Source organism: Trichosurus vulpecula, chromosome 8 (genome assembly GCF_011100635.1).
Source record: "Trichosurus vulpecula isolate mTriVul1 chromosome 8, mTriVul1.pri, whole genome shotgun sequence".
Taxonomy (NCBI): Eukaryota; Metazoa; Chordata; class Mammalia; order Diprotodontia; family Phalangeridae; genus Trichosurus; species Trichosurus vulpecula.
The window spans coordinates 1,786,356-1,813,589 of NC_050580.1; the positions used below are offsets into that span (position 1 = coordinate 1,786,356).

General features: G+C 45.2%; 1 protein-coding gene across 1 annotated transcript in view; it reads right to left on the reverse strand.

The window, feature by feature from the left end:
- Positions 1-3,688: 3,688 nt before the first annotated feature.
- Positions 3,689-27,234, reverse strand: part of LRRC27 (leucine rich repeat containing 27) — a 63,832-nt gene continuing 40,286 nt past the window's right edge. Inside the window, exons 7-11 of the mRNA XM_036735935.1 lie at positions 21,393-21,566; positions 17,613-17,709; positions 8,450-8,565; positions 7,017-7,143; positions 3,689-4,132 (exon numbers count right to left, since the gene is read on the reverse strand). Coding sequence (XP_036591830.1) covers positions 3,986-4,132; positions 7,017-7,143; positions 8,450-8,565; positions 17,613-17,709; positions 21,393-21,566 — 661 coding nt within the window. The 3' untranslated portion in view covers positions 3,689-3,985. The remainder of the gene's footprint in view (positions 4,133-7,016; positions 7,144-8,449; positions 8,566-17,612; positions 17,710-21,392; positions 21,567-27,234) is intronic.

Here is a 27,234-nt window from a genome sequence, read left to right on the forward strand (position 1 = left end):
AGGAATCCTCATTCCTGGGAAGGCTGAAGTAGGTGGATGGGGAGGAGTCATCCCACAATGTCTCCCTGACTGGGCTGGTGGCACCTGTTCCCTGCTTCGGGATTCCAGTGAAAGCCAGATGACCACTTTGTGGAAAAATTGTATTGGGCTAATCCTTAGGAAGGTTTGCTCTCTTGGCATCACACTAAGATGCCAAGTTTTTACCACTGCTCCCGGCTCTATCCTCAGGAGCCTGGCCAGATAAGTCTGTTCCTCTTCCACACTCTATTCCCATAAGGATCCCCAAGTCTTGCTCCCATACCTTACTATGGCATGGAAGTAGTCCTTGGCTCCCAGTGGTTATGCCAGTGAGCACAAGCCTTCCATGTTAGTTCTGCCATATGGGGCCAGCTTCTGATATAGTGTTGGCAACAAACTCTCAACCTGATAGGTACGGACATAGAGGCTCATTACTAGTGGTCTGGCCACTGGGTGATGGATTCCTCGGCCCTGGCAACCCAGAAACAAAGATTCTTCCATGAGTGGCAATGGAACCACCGCTTCTGGGCTCTCCCAATTCATTTGCCAACGTCCTGCCCAAGGAGAGAAATAAGGCCCACGGAAACAAGGACTGACAGGGCCACTGGACCAGACCCAGGGCACAGAAAGGAGCCCATGTTGGGGGTGCACATTCCAGTGGGACTGAGGGGGTGATTGTCCAGCCTCCTCTCCTCCAAACCTACTTTGATCTAGCCTTTTCTTCTCCCTGCTCTTCTTGGATTTCCCATAGAGTGGCTGAGTGCCCTCTCTCCACCTGGCTACCTTCTCTTGTCGTACCACAATACTAACAGGGAGGTCATTGGCTAGGAGGGATAACCAAGGAGAGCCAGACCACTCCATTGGTATCCATGCAAACTCTAGGGATGTTCAGGTGGGATTCCTGTGAAGGATTTGTGGAATTACATAGGATACTACTACTACTACCGCCACCACCACCACCACCGCCACCACCACCACCACCACCACCACCACCTCTACCACTACCACCACTGTTGCTGCTGCTGCTGCTGCTGCTGGCTGCTCAATAACAAGGCATTGGTTTGGGTTGGATGGAGTACCCACAGGCATTAGGTTCCAGAACCGTCATAGTACCCAAGTACTATCTCCTTACCCAGTCCCTCCTCTCAAGGCTAGAAAACACCAAAGGACTTGAGGGGACCAACTGATCTTGTGGTTTTGAGTCCCCCACCTATTTTTTTTCCTCAGGACAGGTTTCAACTTGTCTGGATCCCAACATGTGGCATTCTGACATGGATGCAGTTCTTTGGATGGGGTTTGGCCAACCCAATGAACAAGCTATGGGTTTCTATTTTCTGAATAACGTACTCTTGTATATAAACACACGGCAGCTAGGTGGTTCAGTGAACAGTACTGGGCCTGGAGTCAGGAAGACCTGTGTTCAAATTTGACCTCAGACACTTCTTAGCTGTGTGACCCTGGTCAAGTCACTTAACCTTGTTCGCCTCAGTTCCCTCATCTGTAAAATGAGCTGGAGAAGGAAATGGCAAACCGCTCTGGTATCTTTGCCAACCCCCCTCCCACCCCCCAAATGAGGTGAGTCAGACATGATTCCACCACCACCACCACCATAAATATAGTGTGGGAGAGCTTTAGGCTTTCACTGATCTCAATGCTGCTGACCTTTCTTCATATTGAGATCATGTAATACCGTTTCCATGTGACTGGTGGTCTCTTTGGCTACACCCTTAGCAATAGATTCTTGAACCTAAGTGCAGAATTTTACACACAGTGCCAGGCTGTGGGAGTCCATCTTTTCTACTACATTCCTGCTACAATGCACCACCTTGGCAAGGAGGTGACCCTGGTCCTTGAAGGCCATGCAGCTGGAACGAGCCCAAGCACCACACTGGTTCAGACAGCCACATTACTGGAATGTTGGAAAGCAGTTTACTTCCTCCCACCTCCATCAACTCATTAACTTCCTTAGGCACAGATGAGTTGTTCTGTGTGTTGGGGAGGGAGCATTCCCAGGGGAGTGTGTTGGTAAGCAAAATGGGCTCTTAGCACTTAGTTCACCCAAGTGCCCTTGAAGAGTTTGGCCTTTGTTTCCTTTGAGTAATTCAGTGTATTTCATTGAGTCTTACTAGGTGGTAAGCCCCAGGCCCAAACCCCTATTAGGTGTGGAACCTATGTGGATGTGGATTGGTGACTGGGGTGGGGCTGGCTAAGGGGTGGGGCTGGCTAAGGGGAGGTGCTAACTCCAGAGCCATGCCCCTCTTGAGTCTTACTAAGTGCTAAGCCCCAGGCTCTAACCCCTATTAGGTGTTAACCTAACCTATGTGGATGTGAACCTCCCAGGGTCCTAAGGGGAGGGGCTAACTCAAAAGCCAATCGTAGCAGCCTAAGTTCTGGTCATTCAGATGATGTTTGATGACATCTGAAGCCCTATAAGAGAGGACAGGGCCATTTGTGCAGGGCTCTCACTTGTGATGGTGCTGATGCAGAGACCCCTGGCAGCTGTAGCTAGGGGCCCTCCAGCTTGTAACCTGGATGCTGAGACTTTGTTAAACTCTAGTAACTATGTATTGGGATTTGAATCAGACAAGGTCTGTCTGTCAGTGTTTGTACTTTGTTCTGAAGTTCAGGGTGCTGCCTTTTTCCCCTGAACTAAGTGAATGATATTTGTATGCTGAATTAAAGTAAGCTTGTCAACCCCTTAACCTTGCTTTCCTTAGTTAAGCAGATCAAAAGAACCTGTGCTTTTGCAGTGTGCTGGTAGCGTTCTTGTTGTTGGGCTTTCACCCCCACAACAGCTGCTAGCCTGATTGTTGAAACAGGGTGCCAGGGTCTTTGGGATCATCCAGTCCAGGGCTGTCCAAAATGGAGCTGGTGGGCCCCGCACGTGGCATGAAGTGCAAGTTATGTGGCCTGCCTACAAACTTAGAAATTTACATAAATGCTTTAGTAAATGAAGCTGAGTTACTGCAGAGCTCTCACTAAAATGGCAAGTCAAATTATATTGTCTGTTGTTTCAATAAAAACCTAAGGTTGGATAGCCCTGACCCAGTCTATGAGATCTCCATTCCTACTTTGTGCCACCCTCGAATTTTCTAAGTGTGTTCTGAGTGTGCCCATCAAAGCTACCATTTAAAATGTGGAACAGAAAACAGGCCTGGAGGGAGCCCTGGGAGGCTGCAGGTTGGAGCCATTGCTTGTGGTGCTGTGTATTATCACCTCCCACTCCCATCTTGTGCTGAAATGAAGGCCCATTCTGTGGCCAGAGGGTTTCTCTCCTCTACTTGTCTGGTGATCACATCTACTCCGTCACTAAAGGGGATGAAAATAGGTATTCTTAGGGAACCTGTGCTGGCTTCAAGGGATCACTAAGGCTTGTCTCCGATGGCTCCAAAGCCATGCATTTAACAGCCTGTTCTGGAAAGTTTGTAAGAGCACCTGGAATGTAGTTGCAAAGACCTACCTTCCCCTTTTTAAAATCAGGATGTCTGCCAGTCCCTAATTCTAGGGCATCTTCCCCATTCTCTAAGATTCTTTAGAGGCCACCAAAAGTCATTCAGTACTCAAATCTTCAAGTGGTTTCAGGAATCTAGGGCATAATTCATCTGGAACAAAACTCTTAAACTAAATGCAAAAGAGGAGGTGACCTCTTAATACCTTATATGTTTATTGATATTAAAAAATACTTTACCCTGATCAGGCTGCTGTGAAATTTGTTTATGGAAATGATAAATGATAATACTGCCCATGACCCATGCATTTATTTTAATGAAAAACACTTTACAGCCTTTGAAAAAGCAACATATTGAAAAAAATGTGCTGCAGGCTGACTGTGCAATAAATAATGACTTCTTATTTGAGTATTTCTCCACCAAGAAAAAAAAACTCCACAGTTTCACATCGAAAGCCGCTCCAGTGACGGCGAGGGAGGCGACGGCATCAATAGTTTTGGTTAAAAACTCCCAGATCCCTAAAATTTCATGTTAAAAAAAATATTATGGGGCTGTGACATGGGTGCCTGGGGACTCACGTCTCCAGTGAAGGCAGTGAACCGATATTCCTTCCTCAGCTCTCGGTCCTGTTGTCTCTTGTGCACTTCATCATGCAGCTTTTTGGCCTGTGGGGGTGAGATGGAAGGAAAACAAATGTTAGCTGGCCAGGAAACATGTGTCAAGCCCTGAGCTAAGCACCGAGGATACAGAAAGGGGCAAAAGACAGGCCCTGCCCTCAAGGAGCTCCCATTCTGGTGGGGGAGATGACCTATGTGCAGACAAGGTGTATACTGGATAAACTGGAGATGATCAGCAGAGAGAAGACTTGAGGAGGGCTTCCTGGAAATGCTGGAATTTTATTGGGACTTAAAAGAAGCCAGGGAGGTCAGTGGTCAGAGCGGACCAAGTATGGGGGATGGGCATCCAGAGAGAGTGCTCAGAGCTGAGAGATGGACACAGCTGAGGTCAGGGTCACTAGATGGAAGGACACATGGTCAGGAGCAAGGTGTAAGAAGACTGGAAAGGTAGGAGGGGGTTGGGTTATGGAAGGCCTTGAATGTCATACAGAGGGTTTTATGTCTGGTCCTGGAAGCGATAGGGAGCCAGTAGGATCTACTGAGTAAGGGGGTGATGTAGTCAGTCTTGAGAGCTGAGTGGAGGATGGATGGAGTGGGCAGAGCCCTGGGGTGGGGAGACCCCCCAGCAGCTACTGCCATGGTGCAGGTGTGAGGGGCTGGGGGTCTGCACTGGAGTGGGCAAGGAGGGGGTAGAGAAAAGAAGATAGTGCAAAGGTGAAGCCAATGGGCATTGAGAACACAGTGGATGGTGAGAGATAGGGAGGAGTTGAGGACAGGACAAGGGTGGTGCCCTTGACAGTGAGAGGAAAGTTAGAAGCCGGTGAGCGTCTGGGTGGAGAGATGAGCTCAGTTTTGCACTTGCTAAGTTGTCTATGACATTTCTAGTTCCAGGTGTTTAATAAGCAGGTGGAGACCAACAGAGATTTGAGAAGCATCGGCATAAAGATGGTGACTGAATCCATGGGAGCTGATGAGCTCACCAAGTCACACAGTACTGAGAGAGAAGAGAAGAGAGCCTGGGCAGGAGCCCTCTGGGATCCCAGTGAAGACCAGGGAGGGGAGGGGAGCCAGAGAGAAGACAGCGATCGATGGGTGTCAGGAAGGAGGAGGACCGAGAAAAGGTCATTTGATTTGGCAATTAAGATATGACCAATAACTTTGGGGCAGCTAGGTGGTGCCATGGATAGAGTGCTGGGCCTGGAATCAGGAAGATGCATTTTCCCTTATTGTGTGACCCTGGGCAAATCGCTTCACCCTGTTTGCCTCAGTTTCCTCATCCGTAAAAGGAGCCGGAGAAGGAAGTGTCAAATCACCCTAGCAACTCTGCCAAGAAAACCCTAAGTGGGGTCATGGGGAGTGAGAAACGGCTGAACAAGTGATTTGGAGAAAGAAGTTTCAGATGATGAGAGCATTCACACGTCACACGGTCAGAGACAAGAATCGCAGTGTTTGAGCTCGTGAGTTTTCCATTAATGAAAGCTGTGTCCACACAGTGTGAAACCCAGAAGTCAGCCTGCAGCTGGCACTCCTTGGGAATGACTGTTCAGGGTTTGCTGGGGGTGTCTGAAAGGCTCTGAGTAGGAGGCAGATGGAATTCTCTGACCAAAGTGCGTGATTCAGGGCCTCCGATGTTAGGCCTTCCTGTCCCTTCCCTCTCATGCCCTTCGCTCCTCTACAGCACTCTGCAGTCCCGTACCTCCGGCTTCAGGGACAGCCCCCTCTCCCATCACTTTGCTCTCATCTCCCTACAGCCCAGGCTGCGCTACTCCCCGCTCTTGTCTCTTCTGCTGCCACCTCCTGCCTTGGCCTCCTCTCTGCTCTGCTGCCCCTCAAGCTTCTAGAGACTGTACTAGGTGGTTCAGAACAAGCCCTTCCAACTAGACAAGTCTAGAACTAAGCCTTCCATCTTCTCACTAAGGCCAGCTCCCTTCCCCGACTTTCCTGTTTTCATTCTTTGGTCACCCAAAGACCAAGTCCTCACTTCACTGGCTTCACCCTTCAGTCTGGTACTGATGGCTATTCCTCAAAGGTACCCCTTCCCCTTCATGCCCATTGCCACTGTTCTAGCTCAGGTCTTATCCCCTAAGAACTAGCCTCTGGCCACCTCTCTTTGAACCTATGTGACATGTCCCCATTAACCTGACATTCGTTCTCATAAATTGGTACTTTCACCAGGCAGATCCCATGTGCCAACCCTCAAAGGGTATTTCACTGACCACTCTACCAGGCACTCCATGACCTGCTTGGCCTATTCTTTCTATGGGAAGCAGCTGACATGGAGGAGGTCTCTCTCATGCCCCTACCCCTCATTTGCTATTCCAGGGACCTCAAAGAATGACCTCTCTTGGTGAGCTGAGTTCCTTTCCTCCCAATGGGAAGGTCCCTTCACTCTGCATTGTTCAGTAAAGACTGGCATATCTATACTCTCTCTGATTTCTGTTTGGTTTATTTGCTATTCACTATGTGTATTTATTGTGGAACTGGCATCTGGTGCAGAGACTGGAGGCTCAGATACATAGCTTGGGCCCCTTCTTTCCCATTAAGGAACAGGAATTGGGAGCACCTAGAATTCCCTCCCCTAGACAAGAATATTTAAGGGAGCAGATAGAATTGTAGCCTCTTCCTGAGGAGAGGAGAGTGAGCAGCTTCAGGGCCCAAACTCCTGCTTCCTTCTATAAGGAGTAAAAAGTCTCCCTTGGGAAGGAAGGGTGGTGGAGACCACACCACTTACATGGCACCCCACCTCATTCCCCTCACACCTAGAAAGGCTTCCTATGGCCAATGCCTCATGAGTCAGTACAGGACTTCATTAGGGTTTGGGGAACCATGCAGACACAGTGCCCAACTGTCACTCTGAGGAGGAAGAAGGCTGGGCAGTGTGGGCCTAGGCACAGAGAGCAGGGCAGCTCCCAGCAAGGCCAAAGATACACACAATCTCAAAGTCGTGGGCCGCTTTCTGGATCTCCTCCTGAGGTGTCCCTCTGGCTTTTTTCCTTCTTTCACGAAAGGTCTCCATGTGACGTTTTATACGCTCTTCTATCTCTCTGGCTTTGGAGGCTCTGATAAGACACAAGGTATACGCCACCTTTAACTGCATCCATTCTCTTGGGGAAGCACCAGTTTCTGACTGTGTAACAAGGATGGGTGATCTGATGAACTGTGGCCCCTGGGCACACATGGTCTACCTCCTTGGACGGGGGTTACAGGACCCAGGCAAAGAAGAGACACTGACCACTAGCTCTCGAATCCTACACCTGATGGCCAGGTTCCTCAATGTACAGCCGCAGGGCACGGGACATTAAGGATGGACAGGGAAGGGGTCAGGGCACAGCCTGACATTGGCAGTAGTACCAGAGAGCCCTCTGCTCCCTCCTTCAGATCCAACCCTGGGCCCAGCTCCTCATCTGTCTGTGTGGACGGACTGCCCATACCACGCCTTTGTAGACTGAATAAACCCGAGGGAGTTTTATGGGTTTGTTCCTGGGTGCTCTCTCAGGCCAATCTCTCAGCAAGGAGAGGCACCAGCCTGACAGAACGCCAGGATTTTGGGCAACCAGCACAGTGTCCCTGCCAACCACCTGTACAAAAGATGATGCACCCTGTGCAAGGCTCAAGTCTGGCCTGAGGAGAGGTTTTCTCTGTGACTGCCTCGGTCTAGACGTCTTGGATCATCCCAATTCCCCAGGCAGGGGAAGACTCATTCAGGCAGTGTCCAGCTCTACCTGGCCAAGTTTTGCTTTGTGTTTCTAATCAGAGATAAAAGAGTCTCCCTTGTGCTTCTCAATCAGTTGGGTGACTATGGAAAGTGGCCTTCTGCAGAAAAGCCTCCCTGTCCTGCCAGGGAAGGCCAGACTCCTTTTCTTGGGATAGAAAGGAGGCCTTTGGGTCAGCTGTTTGGCCTAACAGTAACAACTGTGGATGTTCCCCTCAAATGTTACCCAGCACAGTGCCAAAGACAGATTCTGGTCTTTCTATTCCATCTCCAAGCTGATGGTGACTCCTCTTTGGGTCCTCTCTAGAGCCTGGATACTGGAGAAGGCCACGTCATAGTGTGTGTGTGTGTGTGTTTATGTGTGTGTGTGTGTATGTGTGACTCTTATTCAAACCCAAGATCATTTATTGAGCACCACCTGCAGAGTGCCCTGTGCTAAGTGCTGGGGTAGGCAGGAAGCTGGGCTAAAGCCCATGCATCGATTTGCACACAGTAGGTACTTAATTTGTGCTGAACTGAATGGAGACCAGGTGAGAAAAGTAGTTTCTATTCAAAAATACCCAAACATCAATTGCACCTCCAAACTGCTGCTTCCTTTTACTTTTGAGGAGGCTGGAGAATTCCCTGGACACGGCCCCGGACAAGTGACTGACCTGAGCTCATCCTGCTCTTGGGTCAGTTTCAGCTGGGTTGGTTTCTTTTTTTCGAGGGAGTTGAATTCGTTGCTCTCATCCACTGGGTTGGTTGCAAACGGTGCTTTTTCTAACATCTGCAAAATTCAACAATCAGTCACTCAGCCGAGGCGTGGACGAGCCGTCGCTAACACAGGCTGGTCTGGCCTTCATCAGTCTAGAGGGCGGAGCCACCTCCTTAGGAGAGACACAGATATCATCCTAGACGTGCTGGGTATTTTCAATCCTTTGCCTGAACAAAGCCCGTCCCCAGGAGCAGCGACACCGTCACCTCTAGAGGAGTCAAAGTGAGCTCAGGGCTTCTCAGTCTCTTTATCTGAGAAATGACGGAGGGGCTGGATTTGATGGGCTCCAAGATCTCTGCATCTGAGGTTAGTGGCGGCGTGCCTGGGGCGCCCAACTTCGAACTAGCTGTGTGACCCCGCTTGCCTCAGTCTCCTTAACTATAAGATGGGGTGGTTGTGAGGATCAAAGGAGACAATGATGGTGATGTGCTCAGTCAGCACGGTGCCTGGCACATGGGAAGCATTCTGTAAAGGTTAGCTATTATTATTATTATTATGGTTAAGTCTAGAATCCCTATGACACTACGAAATCTAAGATGGTCTATGTAATATTCAGAAGTGCGTCTAAAGAGAGAATTCTTGCCATTCAATGACAAACCCCAGCTGGCCTGAAGCAGGAATTTTCTTTTTTCTCCATTTAATTTAATTTTTAATAATATTTGATTCCCACTATTGATTAGAGAAATGCAGCACAAAGCAAACTCTGATGCAGCACATCACACCTATCAGACAAAACAGGAAAATGATAAATGCTGGAGATGTGGGAAAATGGGGAGCACTAATACATTGCTGGAGTTGTGAACTGATCCAACCATTCTGGAGAACAATTTGGAAGTATGCCCAAAGGGCTATAAAGCTGTGCATACCCTTTGACCCAGCAATCCCACTTCTAGGGCTGTATCCCAAAAAGATCCTAACAATGGGAAAAGGACCCACGTGTACAAAAATATTTATAGCAGCTCTTTTTGTGGTGGCCAAGAACTGGAAATTGAAGGGATGCCCATCCATCGGGGAATGGCCGAACAAGTTGTGGTGTATGAATGTCATGGAATATTATTGTGCTATAAGAAATGATGAGCAGGGGGACTTCAGGAAAAACCTGGAAAGACTTATATGAACTGATGCTGAGTGAAGCGAGCAGAACCAGGAGAACACTGTACACAGTAACGGCCACAGTGTGCGATGACTGACTTAGTTCTTCTCAGTAATGCAATCTAAGACAACTCCAAAAGGTTCATGATGGAAAATGCTGTCTACCTCTAGAGAAAGAATTAAGGAGTCTGAAAGCAGATGGAAGCATGCTATTTGCTCTCTTTTTGTTGTTTTATTTTGTTTCTTCTTTCTCGTGGTTCCTCTCATTAGTTCTAATTCTTCTTTACATCATGACTAGTGTGAAAATGTTTAATATGAATGCATAAGTAAAGCCTGTATCAGATTGCATGCTGTCTTGGGGAGGGGGGAGAAGAAGGAAGGGGGAAGGGGAGAGAATTTGAAACTCAAAATCCTATGGAAGTGAATGCTGAAAACTAAAAATAAATAAATACATTTTAAAAATATTTGATTACCCCCAATGACGTGTAAAATTTTTTAAACATTCTTTTTTTTTGTTTTAGTTTTGAGTTCCAATTCTATCCTTCCCTCCCTCCCCTATTCACTCCTTGAGATGGAAAGCAATCCAATATAGGTTATACAAATAGATGTGCAATCATGTGAAACATTTCCATATTAGTCATTTTGTGGAAGAAAACTTGAACTAAAAAAGGGAGAGAAAGAAAGTAGGAAAGAAAGAAGGAAAGGAAGGAAGAAGAAAGAAATAGTATGCTTCAGTCTGTAAAAATGCCATTAATTTCTTTTCTGGAGGCAGACAGCATTTTTCATCATGAGACCTTTGGAATTTTCTTGGGTCATTGTATTGCTGAGAATAGAAAGTCATTCACAGTTGATCCATCACACGAAATTGTTACTATTATAAGACTGCTGCACACAGTGATCTCCTGGTTCTGCTCACTTCACTCAGCATCAGTTCATAAGTCTTTCCAGGTTTTTCTGAAGTCCACTTGCTCATCATTTCTTATAGCACAATAGTATTCCATAACATACACATACCACAACTTGTTCAGCCATTCCCCAACTGATGGGCATCCCCTCAATTTCCAATTCTTAGCTACTACAAAAAGAGCTGCTATAAATATTTTTGTACAAATAGGTTCTTTTCCCTTTTTTATGATCTCTTTGGGATACAGACCTAGTGGTGGTATTGCTGAATCAAAGGGTATGCACAGTTTGATTGCCCTTTGGGTATAGTTCCAAATTGTTCTCCAGAATGGTAGGATGAATTCACAACTCCACCAACAATGCATTAGCGTTCCAGTTTTCCCACATCTGCTCCAATAGTTATCATTTTCCTTTTCTGTCATATTAGCTAATCTGATTGGTGTGATGTGGTACATTAGAGTTGTTTTAATTTGCATTTCTCTTATCAATAGTGATTTAGACCTTTTTTTCATATGACTATAGAGTGCTTTAATTTCTTCATCTGCAAACTTCCTGTTCATATCCTTTGACCATTTGTAAATTGGGGAATGACTTATGTTCTTATAAATTTGATTCAGTTCTCTATTTATTTGAGAAGTAAGGCCTTTATCAGAGATACTTTTTGTAAATTTCCTCTCCCTCACCACCGGTTTTCTGCTTTCCTTCTAATTTTGGTTGCATTGTGCAAAAACTTTTAAATTTTATACAATCGAAATTATTCATTTTACATTTTAATGCTCTATCTTGTTTGGTCCTAAATTCTTCCCTTACCCAAAGGGAATCTGATGGGTAAAACATTCCATGCTCGCATAATTTGCTTATGGTATCAATCTTTATGTCTAAATCATGTACCCACTTTGACCTAATCTTGGTATACAGTGTGAGATGTCAGTCTATACCTCATTTCTGCCATACCATTTTCCAGTTTTCCCAGCAGTTTTTGTCAAATAATGAGTCCTCACACCAAAAGCTTGGATCTTCGGGATTATCAGACATTAAATTAATATGGCCCTTTGCTACAATGTATTGTGTACCTAATCTTGTCCACTGATCCACCATTCTATTTCTTAGCCAGTACCAGATAGTTTTGATAACTGCTGCTCTATAACACAGTTTGAGATCTGGTACTGCTAGGTCGCCATCCTTTACACACACACACACACACACACACACACACACACACACACGTATATAATTTTTTCTCATTGATTTCTTTGATATTTTGGAACTTTTGTTCTTTCGGATGAATTCTGTTATTTTTTTTCTTAGCTCTATAAAATAATTTTTTGGTAGTTTGATTGGTATGGCACTGAATAAGTAGAAGTGTAATTTTATTGGCTTGGCCTACCCACGAACAATAAATGTTTTTCTTATTCTTTAGATCTGACTTTATTTGTGTGAAAAGCGTTTTGTAATTGTGGTTATATAGTTCCTAGGTTTGTCTTGGCAGGTAAATTCCAAAGTATTTTATATCGTCTATGTTTATTTTAAATGGAACTTCTCTCTCTATCTTTCTGCTGGATTTTGTTGGCCATATATAGAAATGCTGCTGATTTATATAGGTTTATTTTATATCTTGCAACTTTGGTAAAGTTGTTAATTATTTCCACTAGATTTTTAGTTGATTCTCTAGGATTCTCTCTAAGTATACCATCATTTCATCTGCAAAGTGTGATAGCTTTGTGTCCTCATTGCATATTCTAGTTTCTTTTTCTTCTCATTGCTATAGCTAGCAAGAAATAAGAACTTTCAAATTAAACATTTATGGGCTTTTGCAATTAAACACTTGTATCTGGTGTTGTTGAAAATGGCTACAAATGACAAGCCGGATCTCTATGAATGACGACCCCTCCACACCAGCTTGAGAACTCCACAAGAAAGGCACCAGAGCCTGAGAGATCAGGGAGGGTTTTGCTATCGCTGTTGTTACTTCAGTTATTCAGCATTTTTAATGTACAACTTTAAACATGGTTAGGAATATAGCTATGAAGCCAAAAGCCAGCAAACTCAGAAATCACCAGGCTTCTGCAGGTTTTCGTTTTCAGTGATGTCCACTTTGCATAGAGATGATGGGATTTCATCACAGGATAGACCTACAACCTTTTCATGACAGGGGTCTGAGGCCCAAAGAAGGCTTTGACTGAAGCCCCCCAGCTTGCTGGCACACCCTTTACCCTGTGGGGGTGGGATGGGGTTTGAGCTAAAATGGAGCGCAGCAGGGAAAAGATCAGGTCAGTTTGGCTGCTGAAGGGCTTTCTTTAACTCTGGCACAATAACATGATCCTGTCCAGTGGTGACCCCACAAAGATCCTTGACTATTCCAAGAGAAATTCCTCTCAGCAGAGATATCAGACAACTTCTTTTAGCTAGAAAAGGAAGCATTAGTCAGTGTTCGAGACTGGTTGCCCACCCCCCTTGTCTGGGACAAACACACATCGATGCTGCTCTGAATAAATAACAAACTTAGGAAAACCATGAAGAAAAGTCCATGGGAATTCATGGGCTCTACAATAAGAAAACACTCAAGGTAGGTCAGTCCATGTTTCTCTGGTTAATTGGCCCAATGTCCATTAAGGTTCAACATTGGTTTTCTGAGGCTTTGTCAGTGACACAAGCAACACGACCAGGAAAAGTCCCCCTGCAGAAGGTGGCATCTGAGCTGAGACCTGAGGGGAGTCAGGGAAGCCAAGATGAGGAGGAGCAGAGGAGGGAGAGCCTTCCAGGCATGGGGGATGGCCAGAAAGAGTGCCCAGAGTCAACAGATGGAGGGTCTTGTCCATGGAACAGCAGGAGGCTGGTGTGGAAGAAAGTGGAAGAAAGTAAGGTATGAGAAGCCTGGGAAGGCAGCACTTTGCATTTGCTCCTGGAGGTAACAGGGAGCCCTTGGAGTCTATTGAGTGTGCGTGTGTGCATGTACGTGTGTGTGTATGTATGTGTGTGTGTGTGTGTGTGTGTATTCGACATAATCATTTGTTGCTCATGTGACACTGGGCATTAAGTGGACCACGTGGCCACTGAGGTCTCTGACAGATCTTCAGTTCTATGCAGCCAAATGCCAATTGAAACAACTGTGAGCTGCCACCTCGCATCTATCAGGCTGGCTAACATTACAGAAATTGGCATTCCCTAATTAGGGATTTAGAGCATTTTGTCATGTGATGATTGGTGGCTTTGCATTTTTTTCTGAAAACTGTCTGTTTATATATGCTTTGCCCATTGGGGATGGCTTTTATTTTGATGAATTTGGCCTAATTCCCTATATACTTAAGAAATGAGACCTTTATCAGAAAAACTTGCTGTAAACCCCTCTCCTCCCCCTCAGTTACTGCTTTTCTTCTAATTTTGGCTGTGTTGACTTTGTTTGTGCTAAAGCTTTAAAATTTCATCTAAATAAAATTATCTATTTTACTTCCCACAATCCTCTCTATCTCTTGTTTGGTCAAGAACTCTTCTCTTTTCCATCAATATGATAGGTACCCCCCCATTACCCTAATTTGCTTATGATTTTGAGCTTATCTTGGTATACAATGTGAGAGGTTGATCTACGCCTAGTTTCTGCCAAACTGCTTCCAGTTTCCCAGATACTTTTGTCAAATAGTGAGTCCTTTCCCCAATCACTGGGATCTTTGGATACAGAAAACACTAGTTTACTGTGGTCTCTTGTTTCTGCATGTTGTGTATCTAATCTATTCCACTGATGTATTGCTCTATTTCTCAGTCAGTCCCAGATCATTTTGAAGACGACTGCTTTGTAATACAGGTTGAGATCTGGTACTGCTACACTGCTTTCATTCACTTTTTCCCCTACTGATTCTCTTGATATTCTCGAACTTTTGTTCCTCCAGATCGATTTTGTTCCTATTTTTTGGTAGCTTGATAAAATAATTTTTGGTAGTTTGATGGCCATGTCACTGAATAACTAAATTAACTTAGGTAGTATTGTTATTTTTATTATATTGGCTTGGCCTACTCATGAGCAATTACTATTTCTCCAATTGTTGAGATCCGTCTTTGTGTGAGCTGTTTCGTAATTGTGTTCATATAGTGCTTATATATGTCTTGGAAGGTAAACTCCCAAGTATTTTATACTGTCTACAGTTATTTCAAATGGATTTTCTCCTTTTTTCTCTTCCTGCTAGACTTTGTTGGCAATATATGGAAATGCTGATGATTTATTTGTGCTTATTTTATATCCTGCGACTTTGCCAAAGTTTTAAACTGTTTCAACTAGTTTTTTTAGTTGATTCTCTAGGGTTTTATTAAGCATACTATCATATTTTGTTTTCTTGTTGCCTGTTCATATTCCTTCGACTGCTTTTTTGGGTTGTGTTACTATTGCTAGCATTTCTAGTACAATATTGAATAATAGTGGTAATAATAGGCATCCTTGCTTTACTCCTGACCTTACTGGGAAGGTGTCTAGTTTATCCCCATTACAGATAATGCTTGTTGATGGTTTTAGATACCATTTATCATTTTAAGAAAAGCTCCATTAATTCTTATGCCTTCTAGTATTTTTAAGAGGAATAAGTGTTGTATTTTCCCCAAAGCCTTTTCTAAATCTATTGATATAATCAGATGACTTTGTAGTTTTTATTATTGATATGGTCAATTATGCTGATAGTTCTCCTGATATTGAACCAGCCCTGTATCCCTGGTATAAATTTAACCTGGTCATCATATTATCATTGTGATACACTGCTGCAATCTCCTCCCTGGTATTTTATTTAAAATTCTTCCATCAATATTCATTAGGGAAGTTGGTCTATAGTTTTTTTTTAAATCTGTTTTAGATTTTCCTGGTTTAGGTATCAAAGCCATATTTGTGTCATAGAGAGAATATGGTAGGACTCCTTCTTGACCAATTATTTCGAACAGTTTAAATACTATTGCAATTAAGTGTTCTTTAAATGTTCGGTGGAATTCATTCGTAAATCTATCTGGTCCTGGGATTTTTTCTTAGAGAACTCATTTCTGGCTTGTTTAATTGCTTTTTCTAAGATAGGGTTATGTAAGTATTCTACTTCCTCTTCTGTTAATCTATGCAATTTATATTTTTGTAAATATGTGTCCATTTCATTTAGATTGTTCTGTTGACACATAATTGAGCAAAAGAGCTACTAATAATTGCTTTAATTTCATCTTTGTTGATTGTAAATTCACTCTTTATTTTTGAGTCTGATAATTGGGCTTCTATCTTCAAAAACAATTTAATTAAATATTTAATTGGGTATGTTTTACTTTAAAGTAATTAATAATAATAATAGTAATTTACTGTTTAAAGAAAAAAAGCAAAGACCCCTTAAATGAGCTTCATCCGTGAGGTTCCTTGAGACTTTTCTACTTGGCCAAGGGTCAGAAGGTTTCATCATCTCTGCTGACAGCATGTGATAAAATTCTAAAATGCTGAAGTCTGAGCAACTCCCAGCCAAAATGGAGAAACTTACTAGTTTGCTTATAGTAAAGAACAAGTTTTTATCTGAGATTATTTGACCAACAGTTATGAAAATGATGAAATTGTATCTGTTCATGGTTTGTATTGAAGTTAAATCTTGGAGCCACCTTAGTACCAACAGACCTTAGAATCAAAGATTTCAATCTTACCTTAGGGGCAAGATTAGTAATTAAGAGACTAACCTAAAACATCTCTGGGCTCATTTCCCAAGTCAGGCCCTCACAGATTCTTTTTAAGAGTCTTCCTTCAGCCTGTCCAGATCAGATACCAGGATTTAGATCAAGATAGAAACAGCAAGTGGTTTGTAAAAATGGAAATTCTCTGAAGTTTCAGGTGAATTATGGATCCCTAATTTGATGTTCTTCTTCTAGCTCTGCTGTTCACAGAATCAGAACCATAAGGTTGGAGCTAGTTTGCACCACATGAACTACTTATCGGAGGACCAAATTTAGGAGGTTGTACTAAATAGAGTTGAATCGTGTTACTGGCAGATTTTAGCAGAATTACTTAGGAATCTCTCCAAGTGACTCGAAACCAGAGAAGCACATCTCACCGGTGAACCCCTTCCTTTATCCTGCCCTGAGAATGAGCCCTATTCCAGATGGGCCAAGGGAAGGCATTTCCAGGGACTAGAGAACTACCTGGGTCACGTGGGACTCAAGATTAAAGGAACACTGGGAGTGGGTTACCAGGCTACAGGAGATGATGTTATGTAATGTTGATGACCATTAGTGTATTACTTGGACTTTTTGTTTCAGGGTATTTATGTTTGCTGCATTTTCTTGGTTATGCTGGTGACATAGAAATCTTCCCTCTCAAATTGGTTTGTCTCCTTAGGGGATATAGATGACTCTTGTACTCTGTGTGCCTCTCATCCTACCTCACTGACGCCCTATATGACAGGCTACCATTTCCTCCAGAAATCTCAGATGAAACATTTCAATAAACGATCCTGGAGGTTGGGAAGCCCAGGATCAAAGGGGGGACGTTACATTAAAAATTAGCATTCGTGACGCCCTTTTGCTTTTGTGAAGTTAAGTTTCAAACTCCATGTAAGTGACCCGATTTTGGAGACTGCACAATTTATTCGCCCTTTCCACTGTCACCAGGCCACAAGACCACCTCATCTGAATGTCTCCTGATCCCTTGAACCAATGAGAAACCAGGTGTTGTAATCCTTATATCCTGTTTTTAATTCTCTCCAAATTGTATGCTAACTGTGAGAAACCAAACTTATGGGTCCTTGGCCCTCGTTTGTTTTGCAATCACATGCATTGCCAAAAAAAATAGTTTGTCTAGATGAAGCTCCGTTTCTTTTTCTTCCCCCCCCCCCACCGTAACAGTGGGTAACCTGAAGACTCAGGCCGCTCTGATTCTGGGTCCAGTGCACTATCCCCTGAGCCACCTGGCTGCCTCAGATAGGAACACTGAGTTTTAGGTAGATGAGCTGATTGACTTGGGGTCACTGGAGAGAATGGGGATCCAGTCCAGGTCTCTTGACTTCTATCCCTAACTGGGCCTGTCTTTATGAATGGCTCTTCCCCAGCACTCCTCAGACCTGGGCACATACCATGTCCTTTGGCAGATGCTGTGTATTCATGAGGATCTCCTTCTCTTTCTTCATTACTTCAGCTTGCTCTCGCCATTTTTGGAGCACTTTTTTATCTCTGGAAAAAACAAATGGCATTTCAGATGACAAGTCAAAAGCACCTTAAACTAATGCTGTGGGAGAGTTTTCCTTTGGTGTGTCTAAAGCCTGACGATGTTCAGTCATTTTTCACTCGTGTTTGACTCTTCATGACCCCATTTGGAATTTTCTTAGCACAGATACTGAAGTGGTTTGCCATTTCCTTCTCTAGCTCTGAGATAAACAGGGTGAAGTGACTTGCCCAGGGTCACACAGCTAGTAAGTGTCTGAGGCCAGACTGGAACTCAGGAAGATGAGTCCTCCTAAATCCAGGCCTGGAGATCTATCCACTGTACCACCTAGTTAGTTTTTTATTATTATAAATATTATTATTACTACTGATGTTATTTCAAGCCGAAATCATTCTACTGACCTTGAGGATAAACTCCTTCCTTGCTATGAACCTTAGTTTCTAACTGTAGAATGAAGGAGTTGAGGCAGATGACCTTGGTGCCCCATTTGAGCTCTCAGTCCTCAGATCTGACCTTGGATCAGCCCCTGAGCCTTTACTGACTGGCTCTGTTCCTTGCCCAGGCCTCTGCCATGCTAGGCAAGAAAGCCTAGAGATTCCCACCATCTGTGACTCGTAAGAGGAGATGGAGAGTCTTTCTTATCTCAAAGCCAAAATGGTGAAGTATCAAGATGAGGGCCTAGTAGTGCCATAGAAGGCATTAAATAAAGGTTGGGTCAATTAAATGGTAACGAACTTACGAAAAAGAGAAAGCAAAATCTTTTTTCTCCACACTTCATGAATTACTTTGTCACCATAATAATAAGAAATGTCAGAGAATGACTGAATCCTTTAGCTCCTCATGCTTTTAGGTCTAAATGGAGAATCTGGGTTCAAGTCACACCTCAATGTGTGACCCTGGGCAACTCACGGAACCTCTCACAGCATCAATTCATTCATGTAAAAAATGGGGATAATTACTTTTCTTATTACTTTGATACTCAGTGACTTCCATGCATATGTGAGGATGATGAGACTTTAATTGGAAAGCATGGATCAGAAAGAAGGAATGAGAAAGGACAAAGACTTGTAGAGGTCTCACTCCTTTCCACCAGGAGAAAGGTTGGGGGGATGGATAATGAAGGGCTTTGAAGGCCAAACAGAGCATTTTGTATTTGAACTTGGAGGCAATAGGGGACCCCTGGAATTTACTGAGTAAGGGGGATGACACAGTAAGACCTATGCTTTAGGAAAATCACTTTGGTGACTGATTGGAGGATGGACAAGAGTGGGGAGAGACTTGAGGCAGGCTGACCACCAGCAACTACTGTAGTAGTCCAGGGGTGAGATGATGAGGGTCTTCACCAGGGTGGGGGGCAGGGTCAGAGGAGATGCTGCAGAAGTGAAATCAACAAAAGCTGTTGCAGAGATGAAATCAACCAGAGATGCTGCTGAAGAGAAATCAACCAGAGATGCTCCAGAGGTGAAATCAACCACAGATGCTGCAGAAGTGAAATCAACAAAAGCTGTTGCAGAAGTGAAATCAACCAGAGATACTGCAGAAATGAAATTGGTGAGAGATGCTGCACAGGTGAAACTTATGAGAGAAGCTGTGAATGTGAAATTGACAGGCTTTGGCACCACATGGGGTGGTGGTGCCCTGGACAGTAGTAGGGAAGATAAGAGTTTAGGGGAAGGTGAGAAGACAGTGAACTCAGGAAAAAGCACAGAATTCAGCATAGAGCAGGGGAGGATTAAGATCAGCTTTAAAAAACAAACTTGATCCCTACAGTTGTGGTTGTGTTTATATAGAAGGTAGAAATCACACTCAAGATAGAAGAAGCAGTTGGACCATACAAGATGTCTCTTTATTCTGGAGGTGAGAAAATTATGACAATATTGGAACTGATTCACAAAGAATCTGATGGGGGGGCAGACCCTGAGGGCATAGGAAAAACCTCCCAACGCATGCTTATCACTGCTGAAAAAGGCAACTGGAGGATATGGTTCATGACAACATCCCTCCTTTCCCTTCCATACTTAATTTTTATGAGAGCCATCTACTCTTGAGCCCAGAGCATCCTGAATGCATAGCAGCAGGCCTTTAGAAACTCTATAATAGGTCACATCTAAGTTGATGGAAAGAAGATGTAGACATAAATCTTGTGCTTATAGTTCACTGACTGTAGAAAGCATTTGATTCAGTGAGGAAGAAGGCACCCTGAAAGGCTCTCATCCAGTAACGTATCTCCTGTATACACTTAAAACTATTCAAGATTGTCTGAGAGATTGAACACCACGAATATTCCTGATCATAAACATCAGGCAAGACAAGGCACGCAGCAGGGAGAGGTCTAAGGCAGAGGCTCTTTGGTGTTTCTTTTTGGGTGCCCAGTGCTTACTGACTGACTGATGGACCAGCCGAATGGAGAAGATCCAATGTAAAGCCCATGTTGAAGAGGGCTGCCCTGTGCGTGGTGAAGCCTGCTTACGGATGACCTTGTGCTGAATACTGCAGAACTTGCTGCAGATCAAGCCCCAGAAGACAGCAGAATTTCCTGGAAGAGATCTCTAACCATCCTAGAGTTTAGCCTCACCCCCTTGGGAGACAGCTGGAGGCAGTGTGGTATAGCAGAAAGACCACTGGCTCAGGAGTCAGAAGGCCTGATTTCTGATATATTGAAGGTAGATATCACACTCAAAAGAGGAAAAGCAGGTGGACTGTCCTAGGGGGTCTCTCTCTTCTGGAGGTGAGAAAATCATGACAGCATGAGACTGATTCACAAGAAATCTGATGGGCATGGGAAAATCCTCTGTCTGACCCAGTGGATGCTTCTCTATACTGAAAAAGGCTGAGAACTGCTGAGCATATGGCCCATGACTGATGCCCCTACTTTCCCATCCATACCTAACCTTCATGAGAGCCTTGGTGTGCTCATCTATAAAAGAGTGGACCAGGTGGCCTCCAAGAGCCTTCCAGCTCTCAGTGAAAGAGTCCATGACCCATGTGGGAAGGCCCAAGTGGACAAGGCACATTCACTGCTGAGGCTAGCCCAGGCATTGAGGTGCAGCATAATCTCGGCTCAACACTGAACAGGAAGGGGAGAATCCACTGGAGGCTGCCACCTTTCCCAAAATTTCCAACTCCTTCCAAGACCCTAAGCTTCTCCTGGAAACGAAGGCCCATTTTTAAAAGACACTTTTCCACTAGAGCTGCTATCTAGCTACAAGCCACAGGACTCAACAGTCTCCAAAGAATGGAAAATCAACCCAGCATGGAGGAGCATGGGGAGACACAGGGTTGGGGAAAGCAGGCTGCAACATGAAACTCCCTGAAGAAACTTCTAGAAGCACAGGAATAAAAGATGTCATTAGGGACATTATGAGAGAAAGAGAAGCCAGTCCTGGGGAGAGGATGAGGGAGGACTGGACCTTTATGATGTCAGAAGAAAGAAGGAAGCCACCAAAGCAATGGGCACACCTCCTGAGATAAACCTGTGGATAAAAGTCCCCTGGGATGGGCAGGCAGGGACAGGTCCCTATGGGCCTCACTGTAGAGAGATGAGGATGGAGATCACTGGAGGACCCTCACTGCCACCATCATCGGCATCCCCAGCCTCACACTGCTTCAGTCAGTAACAGGATTGGGAATCTAGTTCATCGAAAAGTTGTCCAGACCCCTTTGTCACATGCTCTTGCATCAAGGGTCTTACCTTTTCCGTTGCTCTATTAAGGCATGTTTCTCTTTTAGCTCCTTGAGGGCAGCTACTCGTCTTTCTTCATCTTTCTTGGCTTGAACTGGCATCTCATAGGATGGAATTTCAGGAAACATGTTCTCGAATGAAGAGCTTTTCTTTCTAGAATTACATGGTTTTTTCAGTGGAATCCTTAACAAAAATTAGTGATGAATGATCACTCATGGTGGAAAAGACATGGCATTATATACTAAATAACTAAACATTTTAAACCAAGGCCTATGGGCTGGTTCCACATTAAAATGATCTCGACTACTAGGGATGCTCATAGAAATCTATACCATTGATCTGCATTATTTTTTTAAATTATGAAATTATGGAACGTCAGCAGGTGAACAACAGGAATCCCAATGCTAACGCTACCGAATGGCAGCAATATTAAGACAAGCATCAAGGAAATATTCCTCTTTATGTTATTTCTAAGAAAACTCACAGCATCAGTGGGATGGGATAAAAGTTTTGAAATTAAGGTTATGTGGTTAAAACACATGATCTTGTTACAATAGGTAAGGACCCCATCCCCTAGCAGGCATCTAATAGCTAATACCAGCACTCTTCCAAGATTGGGAGTGAGCTCAGAAGGCACTGGCCTTTGACACAGCTTCTGACATGCTGGCCCTGCCTTCATGATGTCCACCGGGCTCAGGCCCAAGGCCAAGCCTGTGCAGCCACAGACCCTCAGCGGGTAACGCCCCCTGCCTGGCAGGTCCCAGCGGACTCTTCCTCTGTTCCCCTGGCACAACTTCCTACTGCGTTTGAAGTATCATACAAGGGTTGATCCAAAGTCCTTGGCTACAGTCTCTCCAACCCTGCCCTGGAACTGGCAGAAACACCGGGCACTTTCTTAGCCCCAACAGCTGCCCCTGTCTCTTTCCTCAGCCAGCTACAAAGCACCTCTCTGGGGCCCCCTCTAGTACAGCGTCTTTTTGGATTCTCTGGGTATTAGCACATCCTCCAGCTGAGAATGAGTTTGTGTGTGTTTTGTGTGGGCGGAGGGGGTATCCAGCCAGTGCCCGGTAGCAGGCCTTCGGAACCTCCTGACTGTCCTCACAGGGGCGCAGCATTTGGCTCATGCTTAAAACCGAGGATGAGGTGGGCGATGTTGAGGCCAGCCCCCAAGATGGCTACAAGGGAAAGGGGACTGACTTTGGAGTCACCCTGACAAACTGAGCTCAAGTCCTGACTGTGAAATGAGGAACGGGGAGGTGACTTCTCAAGCCCCCTCTTGTCTCCTGGTCGAGGATCCTGATCACACTAATTACTGGGCTGGGGGGGGGGGCGGGAGTAGAGAAGCCAAGAATAACCTCAAGGCATCAGAACAAGGGAAGCAAGCAGGCTTTGGCCACTTCGATCCCTTAAGTCTGGGGCACCGAGAACGATGAAGGCATTTCACCAGTACGGGTCCCTCACAACATCAACAAAAGCTTTATCTTTGCCTTCTCCTGGACATGAAACTGAGGACCCTCCCCTTCTAGCACCATTGACTCTGCTGCTTGGAGTTGGAAAGGACTGGATCAGAATCTCACACCTGACCCTCGTGAGCTGTGCAGCCTCGACAGTCATCCCTCATTAAGTCTCGGCTTCCTCATCTGTAAAAAAGGGATGATCATGCCTGTGGTTACCACCTCCCTGAGCATTCATGAGCTCCAGATGAGATCATGGGCACACACAGGCTAAGGATGGGGCCTGGGATCTCCCATGGGAGGAAGCGCAGACCAGCAGTGACTGTAGGTAGCTTTCTTGAGGAATTCCGGCAGAAGAGAGAAGAGACATAGAGCAGGCAGGGATGGGTGGACTTTTATTTTTCTCTTGGTCCACTATCAACATATTATTTATCATTATTTTTGCTACATTTTGAGTTCTCCTGCTCTCTGTGAGCCCTCCCTATACAAGACCAGCACTTGACACAAACACATATTTGTGAAACCGTGTAAGAAATACTTCCATTAAATGAGAATGTTTTTGAGGATGGGGAAAACATGGGGTATGTTTGTAGGCACTGGGCGAACAGCCAGCGGACAGGGAGAGATTGAAGACAAGGGAGAATAAGGATGGGAGGCAGGGGCAGAGCATTAGATGTCTCTGAAGGTGGGCTGGAACAGTCACATATCTGCAGCCGGAATGTGAGGACAGGGCGAATCGAGATCGACTATGGAAATGAGGATTGGATGCCAGGGCTTAAGGCCACAGCACTTGGCAGAGAACAAGACTGCACAGCAAGGCGGGGTCAGGGCCAGGGTCATGCCAGGGAGTCTGAATGCTTGGCAATATAGTTCGAGTAAGGACCTGAGTGTCTGGTATCTCGTCCTGCCGGGTGATCTTCAGAATCTTCCTCAGACAATTCAAATGGAAGCTGTTCAGTTTCCTGGCATGGCGCTGGTAAACTGTCCAGTGAGGTCAGCACCAGGGCTGTGCAGACCTTTGGTTTGGTAGTCAGTTTAATACTTCTTCTCTCCCATACTTTCCTTTGGAGCCCCCCAAACACTGAGCTAGCTCTGGCAATGTGTGCCATGTCAATCTCATTATCAATATGGACTTCCCTGGAAAGTAAAGAGTGGGGCTTGGCCTGGGACCTGGGCTGGCCAATCAATGAGAATCAGAGACATGTGGGTTTAAGGCATGGTCCTTAAGAAAGAAATGTAGCCAGTAAACCCCAAGATATCTTTCGAGATTTCAGCGATCAAAATTTACATTCCTTTGGGCAGAGCACCCGCAGGTAAGGGCATGATACCCTATGTAGACAGAAGGAAAAAAAGAGAGAAAAGAAGAAGGAAGAAAGGAAGGAAGGAAGAAAGATTGGTTCAGTGAATGTAAATAGCAATTGTTTTGTTTTGGCCAGAAACCCTGAGGGTCTTCCCTTCCCAGATTGATTTTTTTTTTTTTTGACTAGGTAAAAGAGGCCATTCTCTGCCTCATTTCTTATTTAGGCTTAATCACTGAATGGGCATCGCTTCAGTCAAACTGAGACCTGGGAAAGACCTTAGCTTAAAAAGGCCCAGGTCTCCCACTGTATCCAGGGCCATCTCCAGGCGTCCTGATTTGTATCTGGCTCTGGAGGACAGGGTGAGGCTGGCGACTTTGCACAGCCCTCCCTCACTTAAATCCAATCCACTTGCATGTCATGGCATCACCTCCCTGATGTCCAAGGAAGGACAAACAACAATGGTGAACAAAGGACAAACACAAAAGTAAGCAAACTCATCCACACTTCTCCATTTGCTGTAACCGACGGCTCCACGTAGGGCTGGTGTGGTGATGGCTGATGGAGAACCTGTGTTTTCTTGGTATTAATTGTCAGGCCAGAATTAGCACCAGCAGCAGGGTATTGAGCCACACTTTGTTGCAACTCGGCTTCAGAGGCTGTGCTGAGCAAAAAGTCACCCAACAGCTCTCTCTCCTTTTCGGTCTTGGCGTGCAGACATTTCAGGTTCAATAATTTTCCACCAGTGCAGCAGCTGGCCTTGGCGCCATGTTTGTGCCCATCAGAGGCCTGTGACAACACTGCTGAGCATGAGCAGCTGAGGCAACTTTGGAGGGTGACCTTTGGGAACCCAGCCCAGCAGTTATACCACATCTGGAAAGGATGTGGCGGGACCAAGCCTATGTAGGAACAGAGCTAAGTTTTAAGTTTAGTTAGGCCACTGAGGGGAGATGTTGTGCATCTTTTCTTGCTCATCTCTAAAGTAAATCTCCTTTTGTAAATGCCAATCAACCCTAAATGGTTAAATGGAACTGAGCTGCTAATTACTGGGCCCCTGAAAGGGGGCAACACCACCAATGGCAGGAGGGGGAAATGTCCCCCAAGTTTGTTCAGGGTGCATGAGAACCCTGGCCCTGAGTGAGCAGGGACAGAGCCTAGCCCTTACCTTGCCAATGTTCCACATGCCTGTCCAGAAACCCACACTGACACTTAGCCAAAGAACCATCTCAGGGGAGGGCCTCGTGTCCCTTCCAACCCCCTTTTCTGGCTCCTTCTCTCCCTTCACCTTACAAAAAAAATGAGATGTGGATTTGGGATGTGGATTAATGCAAGGTTTGTTTGGCTGGATTATGCCTATCTGTTACATGGGTTTTGCTTTTCTTTTTATGGGGAGTGGTGTGGGAGAGAAAACTGATTTTTGTTCATTGAAAAAAGCAATTTTTTTTCAAGGCAATCGGGGTTAAGTGATTTGCCTTCAAGGGTCACAGAGGTAGTAAGTGTCAAGTGTCTGAGGCCAGACTTAAACTTGGGTCCTTCAGACCCCAGGAACGGTGGTCTATCCTCTGCGCCCCCTAGCAACCCCAAAAACAATTAAAACGAATTATGCTGTCTTCTTATGCCCTTAGCAAATAGGGAAGCTCCTCCTGTCCCCAGTGGGAAGGGCATCATTTCCAAAACTCACCTCCAAATCCTCCCTCACCTCTCACCCTTCACTGGCCTCTTCACACTGCTTAGACTTATTTGTCCAACACAAAGATTCTTTGCTTCCAGGAACCATTTCAGGCCTGGCCTCTTCATGAATCCCCCTCCTCCCCTTCCTCCCCTTTGAAATATGACTAGATCTTGCCTCTCTCCTGATAGCTCCGTTAAACAGATGAATTTAAATGCAGCGCAACAAGATTTATCGTAGATTCAGAGCTGGAAGACATGGCTTTGCCCAAGCTCCTCACTTTGCTGATAAGGAAACAGAAGCTTGACCTCACAGAAAGAATCACCCACAGTGATCTCTCTGTCTCTGAACATTTGTGGCCCTTGTGAGCAATCCCACCAAAGGAGCACTTGATTATTCACTTATTTCATTTGTTGGTCTTGGCTCCCTAACTCCAGGGTTGGCTACCTGTGAGCAGGGACCCCACAAAGGCCACACAGGCCGGCCCAACTTGCTAATGACCACTACTGCAAGAACTCAGGGATGTTCTTGGGGAGGGACGTCCAACCTCTTGTACCCAGCTGGTGAGGAGCCTGGCATACTTGAGTGGGGCTGGCCTTGGCTGGGTTGTCCTCTGGATGAGAAATGGGCCACCTTGTCTTTGGGCCAGCCCTGGAAACTTTTCTGGCAGAGGAGTAGCAGTCATGGTATTCACTGGCCCAAGGAGACACAAAGGGCAAGGCAGCCTTGGGCAGCATGTGCTGCAGACGCCACTGAGGTTAGCATGTGGCCTTCAAGGATAGTGAGAAAAAGGCGAAAGAATGCTGGAGATGAATGGAGTAGGGCAGGAGCAAAGACTTAACTCTGGATAACAGCCCGCTGGTCAGGCCTCTATAAGGAACAAAGAAAGGAGGGAAAATCCTTATTCTTACTTCTAAAAATAAGGACAAAACTCAGCAGAATATTTCATTCTAAGTCACATAAACCTCAGGTTCAATGTCGTTACTAGAAGTATGGCCAACAGAATGATTACTATGTTAACTTGCATTAAAAATTACCGTCCCCCCTGTCCCCCCCCCCCCCCCCCCCCCCCCCGCCAATGCCACCAGCTGCTTAAATGTTCCACTGATTCCAATAAATACAAACAAAGTGTGCATGGAGCGAAACTGAGTATAAATAATGACCCATTTCAAACTCTGAATAAAAGTCCAAAGGCCAAGAAAACTCTGGAAAGGCTGAGAGGGTCAGTTCTGAGGACTTCTCCATCTACAGTCTGGCTGAAGGCTGGAAGCCCTCCCTCCTGCCCTTCTCGTTGCTCGGCAGCTTTGGGGTTGACAAGGCCTGGGGCCAAAGTCCTCCTGGTCATCCATGGAAACCACACAAATTACCTAAGACCTAAACGCTGCCTGTCATGGCAGGCCAGTATAGTACAACCATCAATGTTCTCCACT